Source organism: Somniosus microcephalus, chromosome 10 (genome assembly GCF_052327205.1).
Source record: "Somniosus microcephalus isolate GS21.2 chromosome 10, FLI_Smic_1.0, whole genome shotgun sequence".
NCBI lineage: Eukaryota > Metazoa > Chordata > Chondrichthyes > Squaliformes > Somniosidae > Somniosus > Somniosus microcephalus.
The window spans coordinates 185,764,901-185,785,002 of record NC_140996.1 but is presented as its reverse complement, the minus strand read 5'-3'; the positions used below and the strand labels follow the sequence as shown (position 1 = coordinate 185,785,002).

The 20,102-nt window shown below is 48.0% G+C and overlaps 1 protein-coding gene across 1 annotated transcript in view; it reads right to left on the bottom strand.

The window, feature by feature from the left end:
* LOC147111927 (relaxin receptor 1-like) overlaps positions 1-16,562 on the bottom strand; it is a 220,318-nt gene extending 203,756 nt beyond the window's left edge. The window contains exons 1-3 of the mRNA XM_085998301.1: positions 16,404-16,562; positions 12,351-12,426; positions 5,854-6,000 (exon numbers count right to left, since the gene is read on the bottom strand). Of these exons, the coding sequence (XP_085854427.1) occupies positions 5,854-6,000; positions 12,351-12,426; positions 16,404-16,562 (382 nt within the window). The remainder of the gene's footprint in view (positions 1-5,853; positions 6,001-12,350; positions 12,427-16,403) is intronic.
* Positions 16,563-20,102: the final 3,540 nt, after the last annotated feature.

Below are 20,102 nucleotides of genomic sequence, written 5' to 3'. Positions count from 1 at the left end.
AGGGGAAGAGGGTACTGTTCCGCAGACAGCACCGGGTTAATAGTCACTTTAAAATCCCCGCAGATTTGAACAGATCCCTCCTTTTTCAGGACAGGAACAATGGGTGTGGCCCATTTGCTCACGCTCACAGGCTCCAGGACTCCATTCTCAACTAAGGCCTCCAAGTTAGCCTCAACTTTTGGCCTAATTGCATAGGGTACAGGTCGGGCTTTGTGAAACTTCGGCTTGCTGTCAGGTTTAATGTCCAGTCTCACGCTGATCTTTTTCATGCTCCCAAGTTCCCCATTGAAGAGTTCTGCATGTTTGTTTAACACTGCAGTCAGACCTGACTCCCCTTTTGACATCATGCGGACTGCAGGCCAGTCCAGTGTGATTTTCTCTAGCCACGCATGTCCCCGTAGCGATGAGTAATTTCCCTTTACCACATATAGTGGCAGTTTTGCAGTCTGTCCATTCAATTTAACTGTCACCTCAATGGCGCCTCTCATGGCCACAGGTTCGCCAGTATACGTCTTTAGCACAATGTCTGTTGGCTGAAGGGTAAGATGCTTTAGCATTTTTTTGTAGACAGTGTCTGAAACAAGGGACACAGCCGCGCCTGTGTCCACCTCCATACGCACTGATTGTCCCTCCACCAGTGGTGACACCCAGTAGCCATTTGAACCACCTGCAACCGTCAGTATGTGCACCTCTTCCTCCTCAGAGGTGTCGCTCCCCTCTGTTTTGCTTGTTCCATCATACTACACTGAATGAACACTCTTTTTCCTCTCTTGTCCAAATACAGACATTTTGCTTCCATGCTTCCCAGCTCTGTCTGTTCTTTTTTTACCTCTACAGGCACGTTCAATGTGACCCTTTTTGCCACAATTTCAGCATTCCAGCTCCGTACACCAGCAGTCATTAGCGTGATGGCCCGTTTTCCCACAATGGTAACATGTGCCGTTCCGCGCACCTTTAGGCTCAGACGACACCTTGTGAACTCTCCCTGTTGAACTCAACTGGTGAGCCTCCTTTTCCACCATCTCCATGGAGACACTAACTTCAATGGCCTTTTCAAGAGTAAGGTTGTCCTCAGTAAGAAGGCGCTTCTGTGTGGCTGCACTTTGCAGACCACACACAAGTCTGTCTCTAATGGTGTCATTCAGCACCTCCTTGAACTGTCAGTGTTCCGACAGCCTTTTTAAAGCAGCAATAAACATCGTCACTGATTCCCCCTCCTCTTGATTCTGTTTGTGAAATCTAAATCTCTCAGCAATAACCAGAGGTTTTGGTGAAAAATGTGCTCCAAGAATTTCCACTAGTTGCTTATATGTTTTAGTTCCTGGCTTATCTGGCTGCACAAGGCTGCGAAGTAAATTGAATGTCTTCCGTCCCATTACACTCAAAAAGGTAGGCACGACCTTTTCGTTTGCCACCGCATTCGCCAAGACAAGATAGTCAAAACGTTCCGTATAAGCGCTCCATTGCTCCACATTTTCATCAAAATCACCGATGTTTCCTAATATAGTAGCCATCTCACGTTTCAAATTTATATTTCTGTTTACTCACTGCACCCGTAACGTACGCAGATTCATCCGCTCCTCATCGCCACTTTGTTGTGTCGGTACCTTTTTTACCTAGACACAATTAGAACTCAGAACTCAGAGATTCAAACATGAAGTGCTTTATTCGAAGGGAAAGGGAAGTTCTGGAGAGTTCCGAACAAAGAGAGCTAAACTTAACCAAGAGAACACCCAACCATTTATCTGCTGTGACAGCGCCACCACAGGTGGGAGGAGAACACACAATACATAACAGTGATGGTTGAGCCAATATCGTAGAGGGGTGAGTTTCAATGGAATTAAAGTCCTTTCTCAGATTTGATTTTCTTAAGCCTTTAGAATCATGGAAGATAAGTTACTAATAAAAATATATAATATAAATCACTGATCCACTATAGTTTTGCCTTACATCAATATGCACCATTGTAATTCCATGCGCTCCTTTCACGTACCCTAGTTTGGGGCAGTTTTTGCTGTAAGTACTTGGATGAAAGAATTCAGTTTGACTGTCCCAGTGAGTGTATCAGAAGAATAAATTAAACTGGCAACTTTATTCTTTCCTCTTTCCACCCCCCCGCCACCCCGCCACCCCCGTCAGTATTTTCCACCTTTCTTCCTTCCTCTCCTGCAGTGACTGACTTATTAGATACATAGAAATTACAACATGGACGTAGTTTTTTCAGCCGAACCAGTGCGTGTTGGTGTTTATCCTCCACCTGAGCAGTAGTCCTACTCCCATGTGTCTGCCCTGGGGTATGGTTCCACAGGCGTCACCAGTCCCTTTCAACCTTGCTCGACTTCCAATTTTTCACATTAGCCTGGACAGTGAGTGTTCAATAGTTGAGCACCACATAGGTGGCCCCGATCCTGTGCTCACCCAATGCTCACTCATATGTGCTTCTGGTAGAGGTCATTGGATAGTTAAGAGAAGTGGAAAACCTAGATGATTCTTTTCCTCCCTTTATATCCACGGCTTTGAGATCGATTGTAGCAGCACCACTACAGCTGCACCAGCTATTTCAGCACAGGCACAGATTAGGAGGTGAGCTCACACTTTCAGATTTTTCTACGCTGACACCTAAAAGTTAAGTTTGCAAGGCTCCATGTTGATAGTGGGGCCAATGAGTATTAGAAAACCATCGGCATAGTGTCCATATTTGATGTCCCTTGCTCAGCAATCAAATGTACATGGTCAGATCTGTAGAGCTCAGCTCCGCTGAGTTATGCACAATGTCAAGGGGAATGAACATCAGACAATGGGCCAGAAATTCCAGGCCAGAAGCGTGAGTACGGTCGGGTCACTCACGCATCTGGCCATTGGAAATGCCGGCGTTCAGCAGGAACAGCGCATGCGGGGAACGCCGGCATTTCCAGACCCGAGGTCTATTCACAGCGCGTGCGACTGCACAGGCAGCGCTTGCGCAGTGAACTTTGTAGATTTCACTGATGGATTCAGTGAGGGTAAGTCCCTAGAACTTGCACTTAAAAAAAGCAAGTGTAAAGTTGTTCATTGGCTGGGGAAGGAGATATATTTTATGGAGGAGCTTATGAAATGCAATATTTAGGTTTGGGAAAGGGAGGGAAGTTATTTTAAGAAATTTTAACTAAGTTTTAAACTTTAATTTTTTTTTTTTAAACGGGTTTTCAGAACGGTAGGTAGAAGGAGCAATTGTGGCTGTGTGAATGGAATGTGAGAATGAGTTATGTATGTATGTCCACATATATTCCTTTACGTATATGTATGTATGTTTTATATTCCTTTACTAATGTGTATGAATGTATATTTTTAATTATGATTTTCCAATAAGTTACTTTCTCTGAAAGTCATAATTAAATAATACATTCATACACATAAGTAAAGGAATATATACATAACACGCAAAGGAATATATACAGACATACATACTTTCAGAAGCTCCACGATAAGAAGTATCTTCCTCCGCAGCCTCTGGAGCAACTGTACCCATGCTTTTTTCATATGTAAGTTGTAATGACTGGACCTCACTGAAAGCATTAATGAAAGCGGCGAATTATACTGCGCACGCGCTGCCTGTGCAGTCGCACGCGTTCTGCCTCTGAACCCCTTCGTTCAGAGGACAGGAAATGCCGGTTTTCCCCACATGCACTGTGCATGCTGAAAACCGGCATTTCATCCGGCCAGATGCGTAAGTTCCCCGACCGTACTAGCGCATTTGGAAGGGAATTACTGGGCCAACATTTTACATGTCAATAAAATAAAAAATTTAACAATTGCACAACTTGCCCCCTCGCATCTGCGACTGAGGGTCCAAGGAGGTGCATTGCGCAAGAGGTCATCATCGTACGTATCCTCACACTGTTCCCTTTGGGGAACTGTATGAAGTGGTGGAAGGATTTATGGCTGTGATTAACGCTCATTCCGTGACCGTAACCATCTTTGAACCAGCCATTAGGGTGGTTAGTCCTATGGCGGGCGGGTTTTACGGGCTCCCACAACCCATCTGAGCGGGGGGGGGCCACCAACACCCACGGACGCAAGCATCCCGCTGGATGTCCACCCAGAATTTAAAGTTGGAGCTCCGACTCCACTTGCTGGGACTGTCTGGAGTGGGGTTCAAAACCCTACTCCTTCTGGCCCAGCGGCGGGGATGCTTACTGCTATGCAAAAGGCCCACTCCGCACAAAAGGTGACACCCATACGTTTCCTGCGCCTTTTCCCTCCCCGTGACTGGAGCCCTATGCTGCCATTTCACGTTGCTAATTGGATTGGGCCTTTGTCATAGCGGTAGGATCCCCGCCGCTGGGCCAGATCAGGGTAGGGTTTCGAACCCCGTTCCAGACAGTCCCGGCAAGTGGAGTCGGAGCTCCGGCTCTAAATTCTGGGTTGACATCCAGTGGGATATTTGCGTCCGTGGGTGTGGGTGGCCCCCCCTCCTTGTATAGCTTGTGGGAGCCCGTAAAACCCTCCCGCCATAGGACTAACCGCCCTAATGGCTGGTTCAAAGATGGTTACGGTCACGGAATGAGCGTTAATCATGGCCATAAATCCTTCCACCACTTCATACAGTTCCCCAAAGGGAACAGTGTGAAGACACGTATGACGACGACATTGCTAAATAAATAAATGGAATTAAAAAAATTCTTTTAGGGCTTTTAAAAGTCTTTAAATTGCTTTAATTCTCTTTAAAACTACTTCAGATTACTCAAAATAATGTAAACATTTTAAAAAGTTTATGAAAGTTACCAAAATCTTCAAAAAACTTCCAAAAACCTATTTAAACTGCTGCTTTGCATGTAAAAATGGTTAGCAGCTTGACAGAAACATTGGGGGCATGTCCAGTGAAACTGAGACCTCAAGGGGCGTGTCTCACTTGTACTGCACGCTCCTGACTTCGCGCTGGCTGCACTCCTGGGCGGCGTGACGTCATACGCTGCCCGGGATTCTTCTTCTGGAAACACCAATTCCAGGCGTCCCTGGAGCTGATCGGCAGTAGCGCGGGGTAAGTGTAAATACGGGGCTTGCACGCGCTGCAAGCCCCGTTCTGGAATTTCTGGGCCATTGTGTAGGGGTACATTGGAAGACTTCAAAAATCTTTCAGTGCAGATGTGCAATCTAAAATACACCAATACATGACCTATAATATAGTAAACTACGTTTAATTGTTCCCCCTCCCCCCATGTGTATTTCACCTCCATTTCTGAAAATAATTTTTACTAGCATACATTGGTCAAATAACATTTGTTGACTGCAAAATATATATTTTTTAAGTTAACAATGCTGCGCAGGGAATCACCTCTGGTGATGTAGCATGGCAGTTACCATTCCCTCTGGAATCAATTCTGAGCCCCAGTAGAAGCTTATTTTCCAATAACAATTGAAAATCAGTCTAAAATGCTGGAGATAATGGACAAGATTTTAAAGCTATTTAATATTAATGTAATTAATGTTATGAAATAGAGTGTGTGGACAAAACTATGTTCAGAAATCCTGTTTTAAAAAATGAAGGGGCATAATAGTTAAAGATAACTCACTAATGCTGACTTCACAAAATGTTCTGCATCTATTCAAATTCATGGGGGGACGGGACAAAAAAGTACCATATTTATCCTATGCTGGGTAAATCTACTACTTTGTAGTCACAATTTCATAACCATGCAACTTCGCAGCATTGGCAATTTCCACTGAATAAGCAGATCTAATTAAAAAAACATGTAACAACATGTCAGATTATAATAATTGTTCCAACAATGCATCTTCTCAAACCAGAATTATATGCAATATAAATGACAGTCTGACATATTACTCCATTTCAGATGATAAAAAGTACATTACCACAATCCTCCTCATCAGCTCCATTTTCACAGTCTTTAATTTTATTGCAATGCGATGACTGTGGTATACATACTGAGAGATTGCCACATGGGAAAAATCCAATTGCGCAACCAGGATTCTGAGAGATAATTTCTGTCATTACAAGTTCTAAAAAGGAAAAAGAGAGAGAATAAAACACAAATTGTTTTTACTTAAAGAGCCACTCGTGAAAATTCTCTCACTTTCAAGAGCGAGTTACAAATGATTGAAATATGAATAGCATTTCAGCAAATGAATAAGCCAGCCAAGATCTCAAAATGCAAAGATCACAAGCCGATACTAAAAGGAACTAACTGTTTGATAAGTGTCAACTCTTTAAATTGATACAAATCCACTTGAAAACACAAAATGATTTAAACATTTTCTTTTCTTTTTTCAATTTTCTCCCAGTTTCTGTTCTCCTCACTTGAGGGTTGCTGGGGTTCATGTGTGAGCCTAGATAGCAAGTATGAGACTATTCATTTACAGTAGTCATCACAGTCAAGCCAGATACTCTCCTCACAGGCTTCAACACACACAAACACATTTTTCTATTTCGGTTACAGAATAGCAGTTACGAGCAGGAGCACTGCCTGTTTTTTTCTTTTCTCTCTGCCCTGAGGATTCCAAGGAAAATGGCAGTACCCTAATATTGCCCCAGCTGAGATCAGTTAGTTCAGCAAACGTAAATTCATGAATGAGGCTCAGTATCACACTTTGCTCTGCATCACTTTACTGAGCAATTGGAGAAGCCCACATTAACAGATTTGGAAGAAAATCCCCAAAAATATACGTACCATCCTTTTAAAAAAAAAATCTCCAGTTTTGCACTTCTCAACTTCTTAAAAGAAAAATGGTCAATATTTTTAAAAATACAGGCGTCTATAGTAAAATTGTAATTTGATCAGTTTTGTTTCTAATTTATTCTGAACTATAAGGCCGAGAAATTCAGTTGGTAGCGCCAGCCACTAGCGCCTTAAGAGGGCGATAAGTGGGGCGCGAAGCGGCTAGCGCCCGGGCGCGGCTAGCGCCCGGGCGCGGCGCGATCTGCGCCTCTCGCGAACTTGAGTGAACATTTAGTGGCGGCGCAAAACCGCAACGCCCGCTCAGCTGCGCGCGCAGATCCTGACGTCATTTCATGGTGCAACGCCCTTGGTGCGCCCCGAACCGGAACTTCAGTGGCGCCCCCCTTCTTTCCACCTGGTGCTCCCAGCGACTGGTTGAGTGGAATGGTTCCCAGTCGCTGTGGGGCTGGGGGGGGCACTATTTAAAGGGGGCTCTTCCTGCATTCTTTGTGGTAGCCATTTTGGACCACTCCTTCTGTGTGAGAGAGAGAGAGATTTGCAGAGAGACAAAGGGAGAGAGCTTTCTGCTTTGACTCAGCGCTCGCACAGGTACTTCTGGCTTCAGCCCAGAGCTTTGCAATGGGATTGATTTTTCAGTGCATAGCCTTGAGTGGCCACATATAATGGCTGCTGCAATGGGTGGAAACGTTGGGTTTCTCCATTGCATTGAGAGGGCTCAGAGACGCCGAGGGAGAGTACCAATCATGGCCAGATGGAGGAGGGCCAACAGGCGTCGGCACAGACGGCCTTACCCTCCCAGGGTATACCGCCAGCACTTCTCCTACCTCAACATGTCTGAAGAGCAGTGCATTCGGAGGCTTTGATTCAGAAGGGAGGTGGTCACTGAGATCTGCCACCTGCTTCAGAGAGATCTGCAGTCTCAGCTGAGGAGCAGGACGTCTCTGTCGGTGGCAGTGAAGGTGACAGTGGCTCTCAACTTCTATGCCACCGGCTCCTTCCAATCCGCTACTGGGGACATTGCCAATGTCTCCCAGTTTGCGGTGCATTGCTGCATCTGCCAGGTCACGAATGCCCTCTTCAAAAGGAGACGTCAGTACATTTCCTACCCCATGACCCTGGACAAGCAGCAGGAGCGTGCAATCGGATTTGCAAGAATAGCGGGCTTCCCCATGGTCCAGGGCGCCGTTGACTGCACGCATGTGGCTTTGCGGGTGCATCTAGAGAATGCCGAGGATTACCGCAACCGGAAGGGGTTTCATTTGTTGAACGTGCAGTTAGTGTGTGACCACAGGCAGCTGATACTAGCTGTCAATGCCCGCTTTCCAGGCAGCAGCCACGACGCCTTCATCCTGCGCCAGATTTCTGTGGCAGACATTTTTGAAGCCCCGGCTCACCCAGGAGGCTGGCTTCTCGGGGACAAGGGCTATCCTTTGTGCACCTGGCTGATGACCCCGCTCCGTGCGCCCAGCACCCCTGCTGAAGAGCGATACAATGACAGCCATCAAGCGACCAGGAACATAATTGAGCACACAATCGGCGCGCTAAAGCAACGGTTCTGCTGTCTGGACCATTCCGGGGGAGCCCTTCAGTACTCGCCTGAGCGAGTCTCCCATTTCGTTGTAGTGTGCTGCATGCTGCACAACCTGACTATCCTCAGGACTCAGCCACTGCCAGCAGACATTGGAGGACCACCAGAGGAGGAGGAGGAGGAGGAGCACCAAGATGGGAGGGAGGCATAAAGTACAAGGGCCATCCGTCAGCGGCTTATTGCAAGTCGGTTCTAGGCCCCCTCTCAGGGAATGGCTTGTGCCATTGAAAGAACATGAATGGACCCGCTCCGCAAACCCTGAGCCGGTCAAGGCAACAAATAGTTCAAAGTGCAAACATGCACAATCTGAATAAAGACAATTATTTATTTAACAAACTCTGTGCCCTTCCCGCATGACAAACAAATACAGAGAAACCCCCAAAAAACAGTCAGACACATAACTGGCTCTCACAACCTGGAGACAATGAACAAAAGAGTTAAACAAAAATGACCATGATCCTCGGCCTTCACAAAAAAAAACACAGCATTTTGCCTCACCTCCTACTTTTTGGCCTGCGAGGGTGATCTGCCTCGCTTGCGAGATTGGCCCCTTCCCGCCCTGCAGCTCCTCCGCAATGGGACCCCAATGGCTGCAGCAAGGCTGGGGGAAGGCTGTTGAGGGTCAGATAGTGAGTCAGCAGATGCCCTTGGGGACGGCCTGGACCAGCTCTGGGCCTGGAGGGCGCAGCTGCTGACTGCTCCAACTCTGCTTGGGCGGCAGCAGTCTGTCCTACGGGTGGTGGCAGCTGCAGTGGAGGAGTGACAATGTTGGCAGCAGGAGTGCTGCCAACCTGACAGAGCACAGGCACTCCCTGGTCGGATGAGACACTGGCAGTCGCACGGGGCAGCACTGAAGCACATGCAGCAATCTGCTGAAGCACAGACTGCTGGCCTGCTGTGGCGCGGCGAGGACCCCAGCGAATCCTGCCCGATCCAGTGAGGGTGGCAGCAGTTAGTGCTCGTGTGGCCCTGATCTGTGTCTGCATCAGAGCAGCCAGTGACTGCATGGCACGACTAAGCACTTGGCTGGAAGCCGCATGTGCTGCACAAAGTCCTGCAGACTCCTTGCCTGTGCTGCACCGAAGTCCTGCAGACTCCTTGCCTGTGCTGCACCGACGTCCTGCTGACTCCCTTACCTGTGCTGCCCCAAAGTCCTGCAGACTCCTTGCCTGTGCTGCCCCGAATTCCTGTACACTCCTTGCCAGTGACTCTATGGAGTCAGGCATCCTTGCCACTGCAGCCATGAGCTCAGTGTGCCTGCGCGCCGCCTGGGCGCCCATTTCAGCAAGGAGCCGCACCTCTTCTGCGCTCACTGTAGCAGGGCTAGAGGCCACACTCTCCCTCCGGGGAGAAGGCCGCCGAGCTTCCCTACCCCCCCCCCATGTTGCTGCAGCCCGCTGGGCCCCGGAGCTTCGCCCTCCTCAGACCCTTCCCCCCTGCTCCCCTCCAGGGAAGACGTGTCCCCATCATGGCCATGGGCTGCCTCGGCTGAGGGTGGCACTGATGTTCCGGCTTCCTCTTCCTCCTCCTCGCCTTCCAATTCACTCACAGTGGCAGCTTGAGGGCCCGCCTCCTCACCTGGCGAATCAGCATCTGAAAGCAGGGAGGTACAAGAGTTGCTTTAGCGTGAGGACAGGGCGGCAGCGAGGGAGGCATGAGTGCTGCAATGCACTGTATTGGTTCGATAGAGGCAAAGGATGCTGGTGTGAGGCACAAGCGGAAAGAGGTCAAAAAGGTGATGACCTTACCATTGCTGTCCAGAATGGGGTCGGCATCTCCAGTGGTGATGGGGCCAATCAGCCGGCCTGACATAATCCGTTCCACGCGCTGCTCCAGATCGCCGAGGTCTTTAAGTTCAGGACGGCCTCCCCCGGTCCATTGCTGCTGCCTCCTATTGTGGGCCAGCTTGCCCTGCAAGAGAAAGGACAGGCTCTGAGTACAGTGTGAAGCCCTGATCTTGCCTGCACTGCCTCCCATGGTGGAATAGCCCTGACAGTGTGAAGCCCTGATCTTGGCTGCACTGCCTCCCATGGTCAAATAGCCCTGACAATGTGAAGCCCTGATCTTGGCTGCACTGCCTCCCATGGTCGAATAGCCCTGACAGTGTCAAGCCCTGATCTTGGCTGCACTGCCTCCCATGGTCGAATAGCCCCGACAGTGTCAAGCCCTGATCTTGGCTGCACTGCCTCCCATGGTCGAATAGCCCTGACAGTGTGAATCCCTGATCTTGGCTGCACTGCCTCCCATGGTCGAATAGCCCTGACAGTGTCAAGCCCTGATCTTGGCTGCACTGCCTCCCATGGTCGATTAGCCCTTACAGTGTGTAAAGTGGTGAATGTGCATGTGAGTTTCATGAGAGGCCCATAGGTGTTGGATGAGGGCTGGGCATTGGGGCTTTCAGGACCCTTTGGCCATAAAGTGAGGTGCACATGCAGGGATGAAGAGGATACTGGAAAGGGTACTCACCCTGACAACCCGAGTGAGGTCGTTGAACTTCTTCCTGCATTGCGTTGGGGTCCTGGGTACCATGCTGCTGAAGGTCACTCTGTGTGCCACCTCCCTCCAAGCTTTTCTATATTCGTTGGGCAGCGGCCTGCTGCCACTGTCAGGAAAGAGGATAGGTCGCCTGCGCTCCACTGCGCCAACCAGAACCTTCAGGGCCCCCTCACTGAAGCGCTGCGCTCGCTCCCTGGCCCTCTCCATGGTCGTAGGCCTAACGATGTCGCAGCAGGTCTGTCCAGGCCTAGAATCAGGGCTCCAATGTGCAGGGTGTGGCTGCAAGCCAAATCGGCCCTCCCCCTTTAAAAGGTGACCGGCGCCAGCGTGTCTGCCTGCAATCGATAACTCGCCGCACCTGCGCTGCGCCCGCCCTCGGTGGTAGCGCCTCGGCTCGCCGGCTTAGCGCCTTAGGATAGTCGTGCACCACCTGCTTTAGCGCAGCAACAACCTCTTGGGGCGATGCAACTCAATTTCGCTGAAGGTGGCACTAAGTTGCACCAGGTGCTAAATTTAGCGCACGCTCGACTGTAGCGCCCCAAATGTGGCGATACTGAATTTCTAGGCCTGAATATATTTAAGGTGTGATCTAATTGAGGTGTTTAAGATAATTAAAGGAATTGATAGGTTAGATAGAGAGAGAAACTATTTCCTCTGGTGAGGGAATCCAGAACAAGGGGGCATAACCTTGAGGCTAGGCCATTCAGGGGTGTCAGGAAGCACTTCTTCACACAAATGTTAGTGAAAATATGGAAGTCTCTCCCAAAAAAGCTGTTGAGGATAGGTCAATTGCAAATTTCAAAATTAAGTGATAGATTTTTGTTAGGCAAGGGTATTAAGGGTTATGGAACTAAGGTGGGTAAATGGAGTTAAGATACAGATCAGCCATGGTCTAACTGAATGGTGAAACAGGCTCAAGGGGTTGAATGGCCAACTCCTGTTCCTATGAGGTTAGAACCCTATCCTTCCATCTGTGATCCATGTTCCAAAGCAACTCATACTGATGAAAGTCTCTGCTTCCCTACTGGCTGTAAAGAACCATTAGTGTAATAGTGCAGTTAGACTGTACATCTTGAGGCACTGCAACACAATGTCCATGTCACAGCATTCAAGATAAGTGAAAAGAACTGGACTAGAACCAGTGTCAGTCTAACAGTATGCTTCAGGTGTGAAACCAGCCAGAGACTTTTTTTAAAATTTGTTCATGGGATGTGGGCATCGCTGGCAAGGCCAGCACTTATTGCCCATCCCTAGTTGCCCTTGAGAAGGTGGTGGTGAGCCATCTTCTTGAGCTGCTGCAGTCCGTGTGGTGAAGGTACTCCCACAGTGCTGTTAGGGAGGGGAGGGGGGTGGAAAGTTCCAGGATTTTGACCCAGCGACGATGAAGGAACTAATCTCAGTGCTTCAGTTTCACACCAGTTGCAACATAAAAAAGGCAACGGAGCTAATAATGTGAGAAATGGAAATGTTGCTGTGGTGCGGTAGGAGGTGCTCCAATATTGATGTTATGTCATGCTACTGGAATAGAGTAATGAGAGCTTTACTCTGCATCTAGCTGTGCTACACCTGGCGTGGAACTACTTTTATACTGTTCTTGAGAGACAGAAGTGGAAAATGCCCCATTTTCCAGTATTCACAGTTTTTATAATTTATCAAGGTGAAAGACTGTCAAAACACAAGAAAAATGTCATTTATTTTCCAAGGTAAATGCAAGTACATGATAAACACTAAAAAGATTTCATAAACAATGAATGTTCTTAAGTATTGTCTAAATATCACACTTAATATGCCAATGACTGCATATTTCTATCATCCATTTTAATGCAATGCATTTTTCTGTATTTATGGAAGAATTCATTTTGAAGGCATGACCATCCTGCCATAAAAATGACTTATCTCTTGTAGTTACTAATGCAGCAAGCTCTGATCAGTTCCATGGGTGATGGAAGAGAAGAGGCCCTCTAAAGTGCTTCTCCAAGGCCCACAAAAATAATGGCCCTGAAATTAGGATCGGGAGCTTGCCGCGCGTGCAAGCCCCCGATGTTCACTTACCCGGCGCGCTGATATTTTAATTCTGGCCCGCATTGCATTTCCTCTCACTGGCCCGCTTGAGGTCCTGCCGCGCTATGCGTGCGTGACCCAGCGGCATACTTAGTGCGATGAGCTGGCTGGGATCACGTGAGCACAGGGCAACCAATGGGAGGTTGCAAAAGTTCATTCATGAGTTTGACAGTAAGAGCTGTCAAACTCATGAAAACTTGTAGAGCCAGAGGATGTAGGTGGGGTTTTAAATGAATTTTTTGCATCTGTGTTCACTATGGAGAAAGACGATGCAGACATAGAAATCGGGCAAGGGGACTGTGACATACTTGAACATATTAGCATCGAGAGGGAGGAGGTGCTAGCGGTTTTAGCAGGCCAAAAAGTGGATAAATCCCCAGGCCCGGACGAGATGTATCCCAGGCTGCTGTGGGAGGCAAAGGAGGAGATTGCAGGGGCTCTGACACTAATTTTCAGAACCTCTCTGGCCACAGGGGATGTACCAGAGGACTGGAGAACAGCTAACATAGTACCATTATTCAAGAAGGGTAGCAGGGATAAACCAGGGAATTACAGGCCAGTGAGTCTAACATCTGTGGTGGGGAAATTATTGGAAAAAATTCTGAGGGACAAAATTAATCTCCACTTGGAGAGGCAAGGATTAATCGGGGATAGTCAGCATGGCTTTGTCAAGGGTAAATCATGTCTGACAAATCTGATCGAATTTTTCGAGGGGGTGACTAGTGGGGTGGATGAGGGAAATGCTGTGGATGTGGTTTACATGGACTTCAGTAAAGCTTTTGACAAAGTCCCGCATAGGAGACTGGTTAAGAAGGTAAGAGCCCATGGGATCCAGGGTGCCTTGGCGCGTTGGATCCTAAACTGGCTGAGTGGCAGGAGGCAGAGGGTGATGGTTGAAGGTTGCTTTTGTGACTGGAAGCCTGTGTCCAGTGGGGTACCTCAGGGATCGGTGCTGGGTCCCTTGTTGTTCGTGATCTACATAAATGATTTGGATGAGAATGTAAAAGGTATGATCAGTAAGTTCGCAGATGACACGAAAATTGGTGGGGTGGTAAATTGCGAGGAGGAAAGCCTCCGGCTACAGGATGATATAAACAGGTTGGTCAGATGGGCGGAAAAGTGGCTAATGGAATTTAACCCTGAAAAGTGCGAGGTGATGCATTTTGGACGGACAAATAAGGCAAGGGAATACACAATGAGTGGTAGGACCCTAGGAAGTACAGAGGGTCAGAGGGACCTTGGTGTACATGTACATAGATCCCTGAAGGCAGCGGAGCAGGTAGATAAGGTGGTTAAAAAGGCATATGGGATACTTGCCTTCATTAGCCGAGGCATAGAATATAAGAGCAGGAAGGTTATGATGGAGCTGTACAAAACGCTGGTGAGGCCACAGCTGGAGTACTGTGTGCAGTTCTGGTCGCCTCACTATAGGAAGGATGTGATTGCTTTGGAGAGGGTGCAGAGAAGATTCACCAGGATGTTACCTGGGATGGAGCGCCTCAGCTATGAAGAGAGGCTGGACAGGCTGGGGTTGTTTTCCTTGGAGCAGAGAAGGCTGAGGGGGGACCTGATTGAGGTGTACAAAATGATGAGGGGCATAGATAGGGTAGATAAAGAGGAACTTTTCCCCTTAGTAGGGGGGTCAATAACAAGGGGGCATAGATTCAGGGTAAGGGGCAGGAGATTTAGAGGGGATTTGAGGAGGAACTTTTTCACCCAGAGGGTGGTTGGAATGTGGAACTCAATGCCTGAAAGGGTGGTAGAGGCAGGAACCCTCACAACATTCAAGAAGCATTTGGATGAGCACTTGAAATGCCATTGCATACAAGGCTATGGACCAAATGCTGGAAAATGGGATTAGACTGGACAGGGATGGATGGGCGGCGCAGACACGATGGGCCGAAGGGCCTCTTTCTGTGCTGTAAAAACTCTATGGGCTGAAAATTCAGTAGGCTTAGCGCCCCATTTGGGGCGCTGGAGGGCCTAGCGCCGCAGTTATGGCCAGTTTGAAAATTCAGTGGGGCCCTTCCGTCGGCGTTACACCGGTTGCGCTGCGCCGGCACCGATGACGTCATCGGTGTGCGCAGCGTCCCGGTTGCCGTGGTGACGGGCCCCAGCGCCGAAATTGAGTTGCGGCTGCCTCGCCCGTGGCAGCCGCAACTAAGATTTTTTCAACCGAGTCTTCCCCGAGTTAGCGCCGGCGCATTAAGGTCGCGCGGCGGCCGGCCGCTTTCCCGCCGGCCGCCTGCCCGCACCTCCCTCCCCGGACTCCTCCACCTCCCCCCCCCGCGGAACAGATGCGTCTGGCCTGCAAGCCCGGCACTTGTCCGAGGTGCCGGGCTCATTTTTTTCAATATTTGAACGGACAGCGGGCGGGTGCAGGCAGCTCCTCCTTAACTGAAGGAGGAGGCCTGCACTTCCCCAGCCTGCCGCACCGCATCGGGTCCCGCAGCGCCGGATTAGCGCCGCAATGCGGCAGTCAGCGCCCATTGGGAGGTGCTCACGCCCGCCAGTAGCGCCGGCAGCCGTCTGGGCGCGGCGCTACTGAATTTTTGGCGCGCGCAGGGGGACTTAGCGCCGGCGCTAAATTTCCGGCGCTAAAGCCCTGGCGCGGCGCCAACTCAATTTCTAGGCCTATGACTCTATGACTCTATGACTCCTGGCCCCAAACCACTACTTAAACCTGAAAGAAAATTAAAAAAAACATTGCACTACTTAAATGAACCATAAAGAACTCTGAAAAACTATTTTAAACAATAATTTTAAAATTTGAAAAAAAAAAATTTATAAAAAATCGGGGCTAAAACTAAACTTACCTTACTGTAAATTCTTTAAAAATAACAAACCTGGGGAAAAAAAATGTCTCAATTGTATAATAGCACGGTGGCATAATGGTTAGCACTGTTGCCTCCCAGCGCCGGGGACCCGGGTTCGAATCCGGCCTCGGGTGACTGTCTGTGTGGAGTTTGCACATTCTCCCCGTGTTTGCGTGGGTTTTCTCCGGGTGCTCCGGTTTCCTCCCACAGTCCAAAGATGTGCGGGTTAGGATGATTGGCTATGATAAATTGACCCTTAGTGTTAGGGGGATTAAATACGTGGGGTTACGGGGATAGGGTGGGATATGTGTTGGTGTAGGGGTTACGGGGATCGGGTGGGATATGTGTCGGTGCAGGCTCGATGGGCCGAAATGGCCTCTATCTGCACTGTGGGGTTTCTGTGATTCTGTGTCTGTGACCACTTACCTGTAAAACTAAGTACTTACGTGTGGTTTTTCAATGCGTAAATACTGGAGGCCTTTACACACGCGCAACTCTCTAAAAATAAAGGAAATCCAAGTCGCACGCGCTGCCCGATACCGCGCACGCGTTCAGCCTCTTAACCCCTTGGGTTAGAGGACAGGAAATGCCGGTTTTCAGCGCATGCACTGTGCATGCTGAAAACCGGCAATTCCTCCAGGCACACGCGTGAGTACCCCGTCCTTACTCACGCGTTGTGCCCGGAATTACTGGGCCAATTTGTGCTGCTGCTGCCCTGAGATGCCCACCCTTCATGATTGCAACCTCCCCCACCCCGCAACTTACCTTGCTAGTGGTAGATCCAGCCCAATTTCCAGTGTTCAAACTGGCAAGCTGCATCGGGATGCCCGATTGGCGCCCCGCAGCTCGTTTGGTGAATTTAAATGAGGCTATAGCCTCAAAATCACAGGGGTCACCTCGCCACTGGAATGGGCGGCCAACCATGTCAAAATCTACCCATCTGTGCACACAAGATAACTGTCACAGGAACAGCATTTGACAAACACAATTAAATTTGTACTTCACATCTGCAGATCAGTTTGGCTGGCAAAACTTCCCACACTGAGTTTTATCGGCCATGATAACTACCTAGTCCCAAAGCACACTGCCGAGACATTACCTACATCACCTATAGTTTCAGAAGACAAGTTACTGAGACAAATGAATTCCCGATTTAGTCGCTGGTTTGAGTCATATCTATATGCATGCATCGATCTTTGCTCCAACACAGATTTGTAAGTTATAATGATTTCAGTAGTGCAAAATGTCCAATTTAATGAATCACTAGTAAAACCATTTGGAATAATGAAACTGAGGATTAATTTATCTAAAACATTCCCTTTAACACAGCACAGGGTGGGAATGAACTTGATATATATTGCTCAGCTATGCGAACCCTTTGTTAAAATGAGTCACCTACCCTAATTCTAGCTTATTATGTACTTGACCACTTGGGTGTTGAAACGAGGTGCAAAATCTGAAAAAAGTACATCATTATGCACAATATTCCTTCAACTACTAAAAGCAATCATTACTACTGCATGTATATTACAATAAATGTAACAAATAGAGAGACTATAAAAGAAAAGTACAAAATCAGAATCCTCAATATAGTAACTATGACTTATTGGGTCAGGGACCAATAGCAACTTAAGTGGATATTATAATTAAATTTGGGAATTTTGGGGCAGTTAAGTCCTTGAACAGTCAACGTTCAATGGTTGCTTATGATTCTTACAGTAGATGACATTTCTTCTACAGCACTGCTAATGACTTTCAGCAATAATGGTATGCAATTTATAAAATGAGAGGTATATTTTGAATTGACAAGAAGTACTCCTGGAGTTTCAGACAATGTATTGGCTTAATTCGATTGCGGTAATTACAGAGGAGTTTCCCTGCTGTCTGCCACAGGGAAAGTCATCGCAAGAATCCTCCTCAATCGCCTTCTCCCAGTGGCCGAAGAGTTCCTCCCAGAGTCGCAATGCGGATTCCGCCCACTAAGGGGCACAATGGACATGATCTTCACTGCACGTCAATTACAAGAGAAATGCAGGGAACAGCGCCAACCGCTGTACATGGCCTTCTTTGATCTGACAAAGGCCTTCGACACTGTCAATCATGAGGGATTATGGAGTGTCCTCCTCAAATTCGGCTGCCCTCAAAAGTTTGTCAGCATCCTCTGCCTGCTTCACGACAACATGCAAGCTGTGATCCTGACCAACGGTTCCACCACAGACCCAATTCACGTACGAACCGGGGTCAAGCAAGGCTGTGTCATTGCACCAACGCTCTTCTTGATCTTCCTTGCTGCAATGCTCCATCTCACCCTCAGTAAGCTCCCCGCTGGAGTGGAGCTAATTTACAGAACAAACGGGAAACTGTTCAACCTCCGTCGCCTCCAGTCCAGATCCAAGGTCGTCCCATCCTCTGTCATCGAATTACAGTATGCAGACGACGCTTGCATCTGCGCTCACTCGGAGGTCGAACTCCAAACCATCGTCAACACATTCATTGAAGCGTATGAGAGCATGGGCCTTACACTAAACATCCGTAAGACAAAGGTCCTTTACCAACCTGCCCCCGCCACACAGTACTGCCCCCCGATTATCAAAATCCATGACAAGGCCTTGGACAACGTGGACCACTTTCCATACCTTGGGAGCCTACTGTCAACAAGGGCAGATGTCGACGACGAAGTCCAACACCACCTTCAGTGTGCCAGTGCAGCCTTCGGTCGCCTGAGGAAGAGAGTGTTTGAAGACCAGGACCTCAAACCTGGCACTAAGGTCATGGTCTACAGAGCAGCAGTGATACCCGCCCTGCTGTATGCCTCAGAGACATGGACCATGGCAGGATAGGCGCACCAACGTCAGTGTTCTTGCTCAGGCCAACATCCCCAGCATTGAAGCTTTGACCACGCTCGATCAGCTCCGATGGATGGGTCACATCGTCCGCATGCCCGATACGAGACTCCCAAAACAAGCGCTCTACTTGGAGCTCCGGCACGGCAAGAGAGCCCCAGGTGGGCAGAGGAAATGCTTCAAGGACACCCTCAAAGCCTCCTTGAAAAGGTGTAACCTCCCCACCGACACCTGGGAATCCCTGGCCCAAGACCTCACAAAGTGGAGGAGAAGCATCCGGGAAAGCCGTCAACCACCGTCTGCCCCACCTGTGACAGAGACTGTAGGTCCCGCATTGGACTTATCAGTCACCTGCGAACTCATTTTTAATGTGGAAGCAAGTCATCCTCGGTTCCAAGGGACTGCCTAAGCAGAAGAAGATTGGCTTAATCATGTCCTTTTGGTGTACTCATTTTTGACAGTGTTATTTTATACCCTTAGAAGAACTTTGAGAGAGAAGTAAAAGCAATTTTCTCTGCAATTTTCTGAACATTGTAGTGTGACTGAGCCACATGCATAACTGATTTTTGATTACCTTGAAATTACCTAGATAGAATCTGTTATTCACGATCAATTGGAAAATTCTAACCAAAATTCTGAAGCTGCCTGCTCTCACTGACATGACTTAGGTTTAACAGGATTATAATGTCACAACTTCAGCCTATATGTTATAATCACGATGATAGCAAGTACTTTCTTTATAAGAATGACCTCATTGTACACATTCCATTCTGTAGCAGACTCCAGTGACTTAACTCATGATCAGACCTGTGAATGCATTTGTGACAGCAACAACAACCAATGGTGGCAGGGTGGGCAGAACCCTGGGGAAAACTCTTCAAAATGTCGACTGTCACAAGGGTGGTGAGATAAAAACATGGACTTGCATGCACTGCCTGCTGGAACCTTCACTATTTTATTGGAATTAAGCTGGAGGCTTAGGAAAGCCAATGGATTAGAATACATTAAACTTAGCAAGATAAGAGTGCACTACAACTTATACACGTCAAATCACCCTTTACATTGCACTCAAGAGATGCAGAACTACTAATGCTGAAAATTAAGAAAGTGGCTGATCTGGAGACTCCTTCTGTGTACAGCCAAGGGATGAAATCCTAATAAAATGTTTCCATATGACGAGCATACACAGAGAAGTCCAAGTATTCAATTTCCTGGTGTTCAACATGCTGCAATGTGTTATTTACACCTCCTACAAAAACAGTGCCAACTATCAAAGAACCAAGAAGACAAGCTTCTTTCACTCCTAGCAGATTGACAAGATGGAGTCAAACTGTTAGGACAAATAAGACGCCATGAAAAATCCAACAGCTAAAGATACAGCACAAGATGTTAGAGATAAAAGTAATCTTTGTCACAGAAAAATCCAAGATCGGAATAAATTGGAAATTATTTAAGCAAGTTAGGGATCCTCAGACATGGAGTGGCCAAGCATCAACAGTTTGGCCAGCTCCCTGAAAGAGCTGCAGTTTGAGGACAGATAGCTATAGCTATGGATGGTAGTATAGTGGTTATGTTACTGAACTAATAATCCAATAGGCCTGAACTAATGATCCAGAGATGT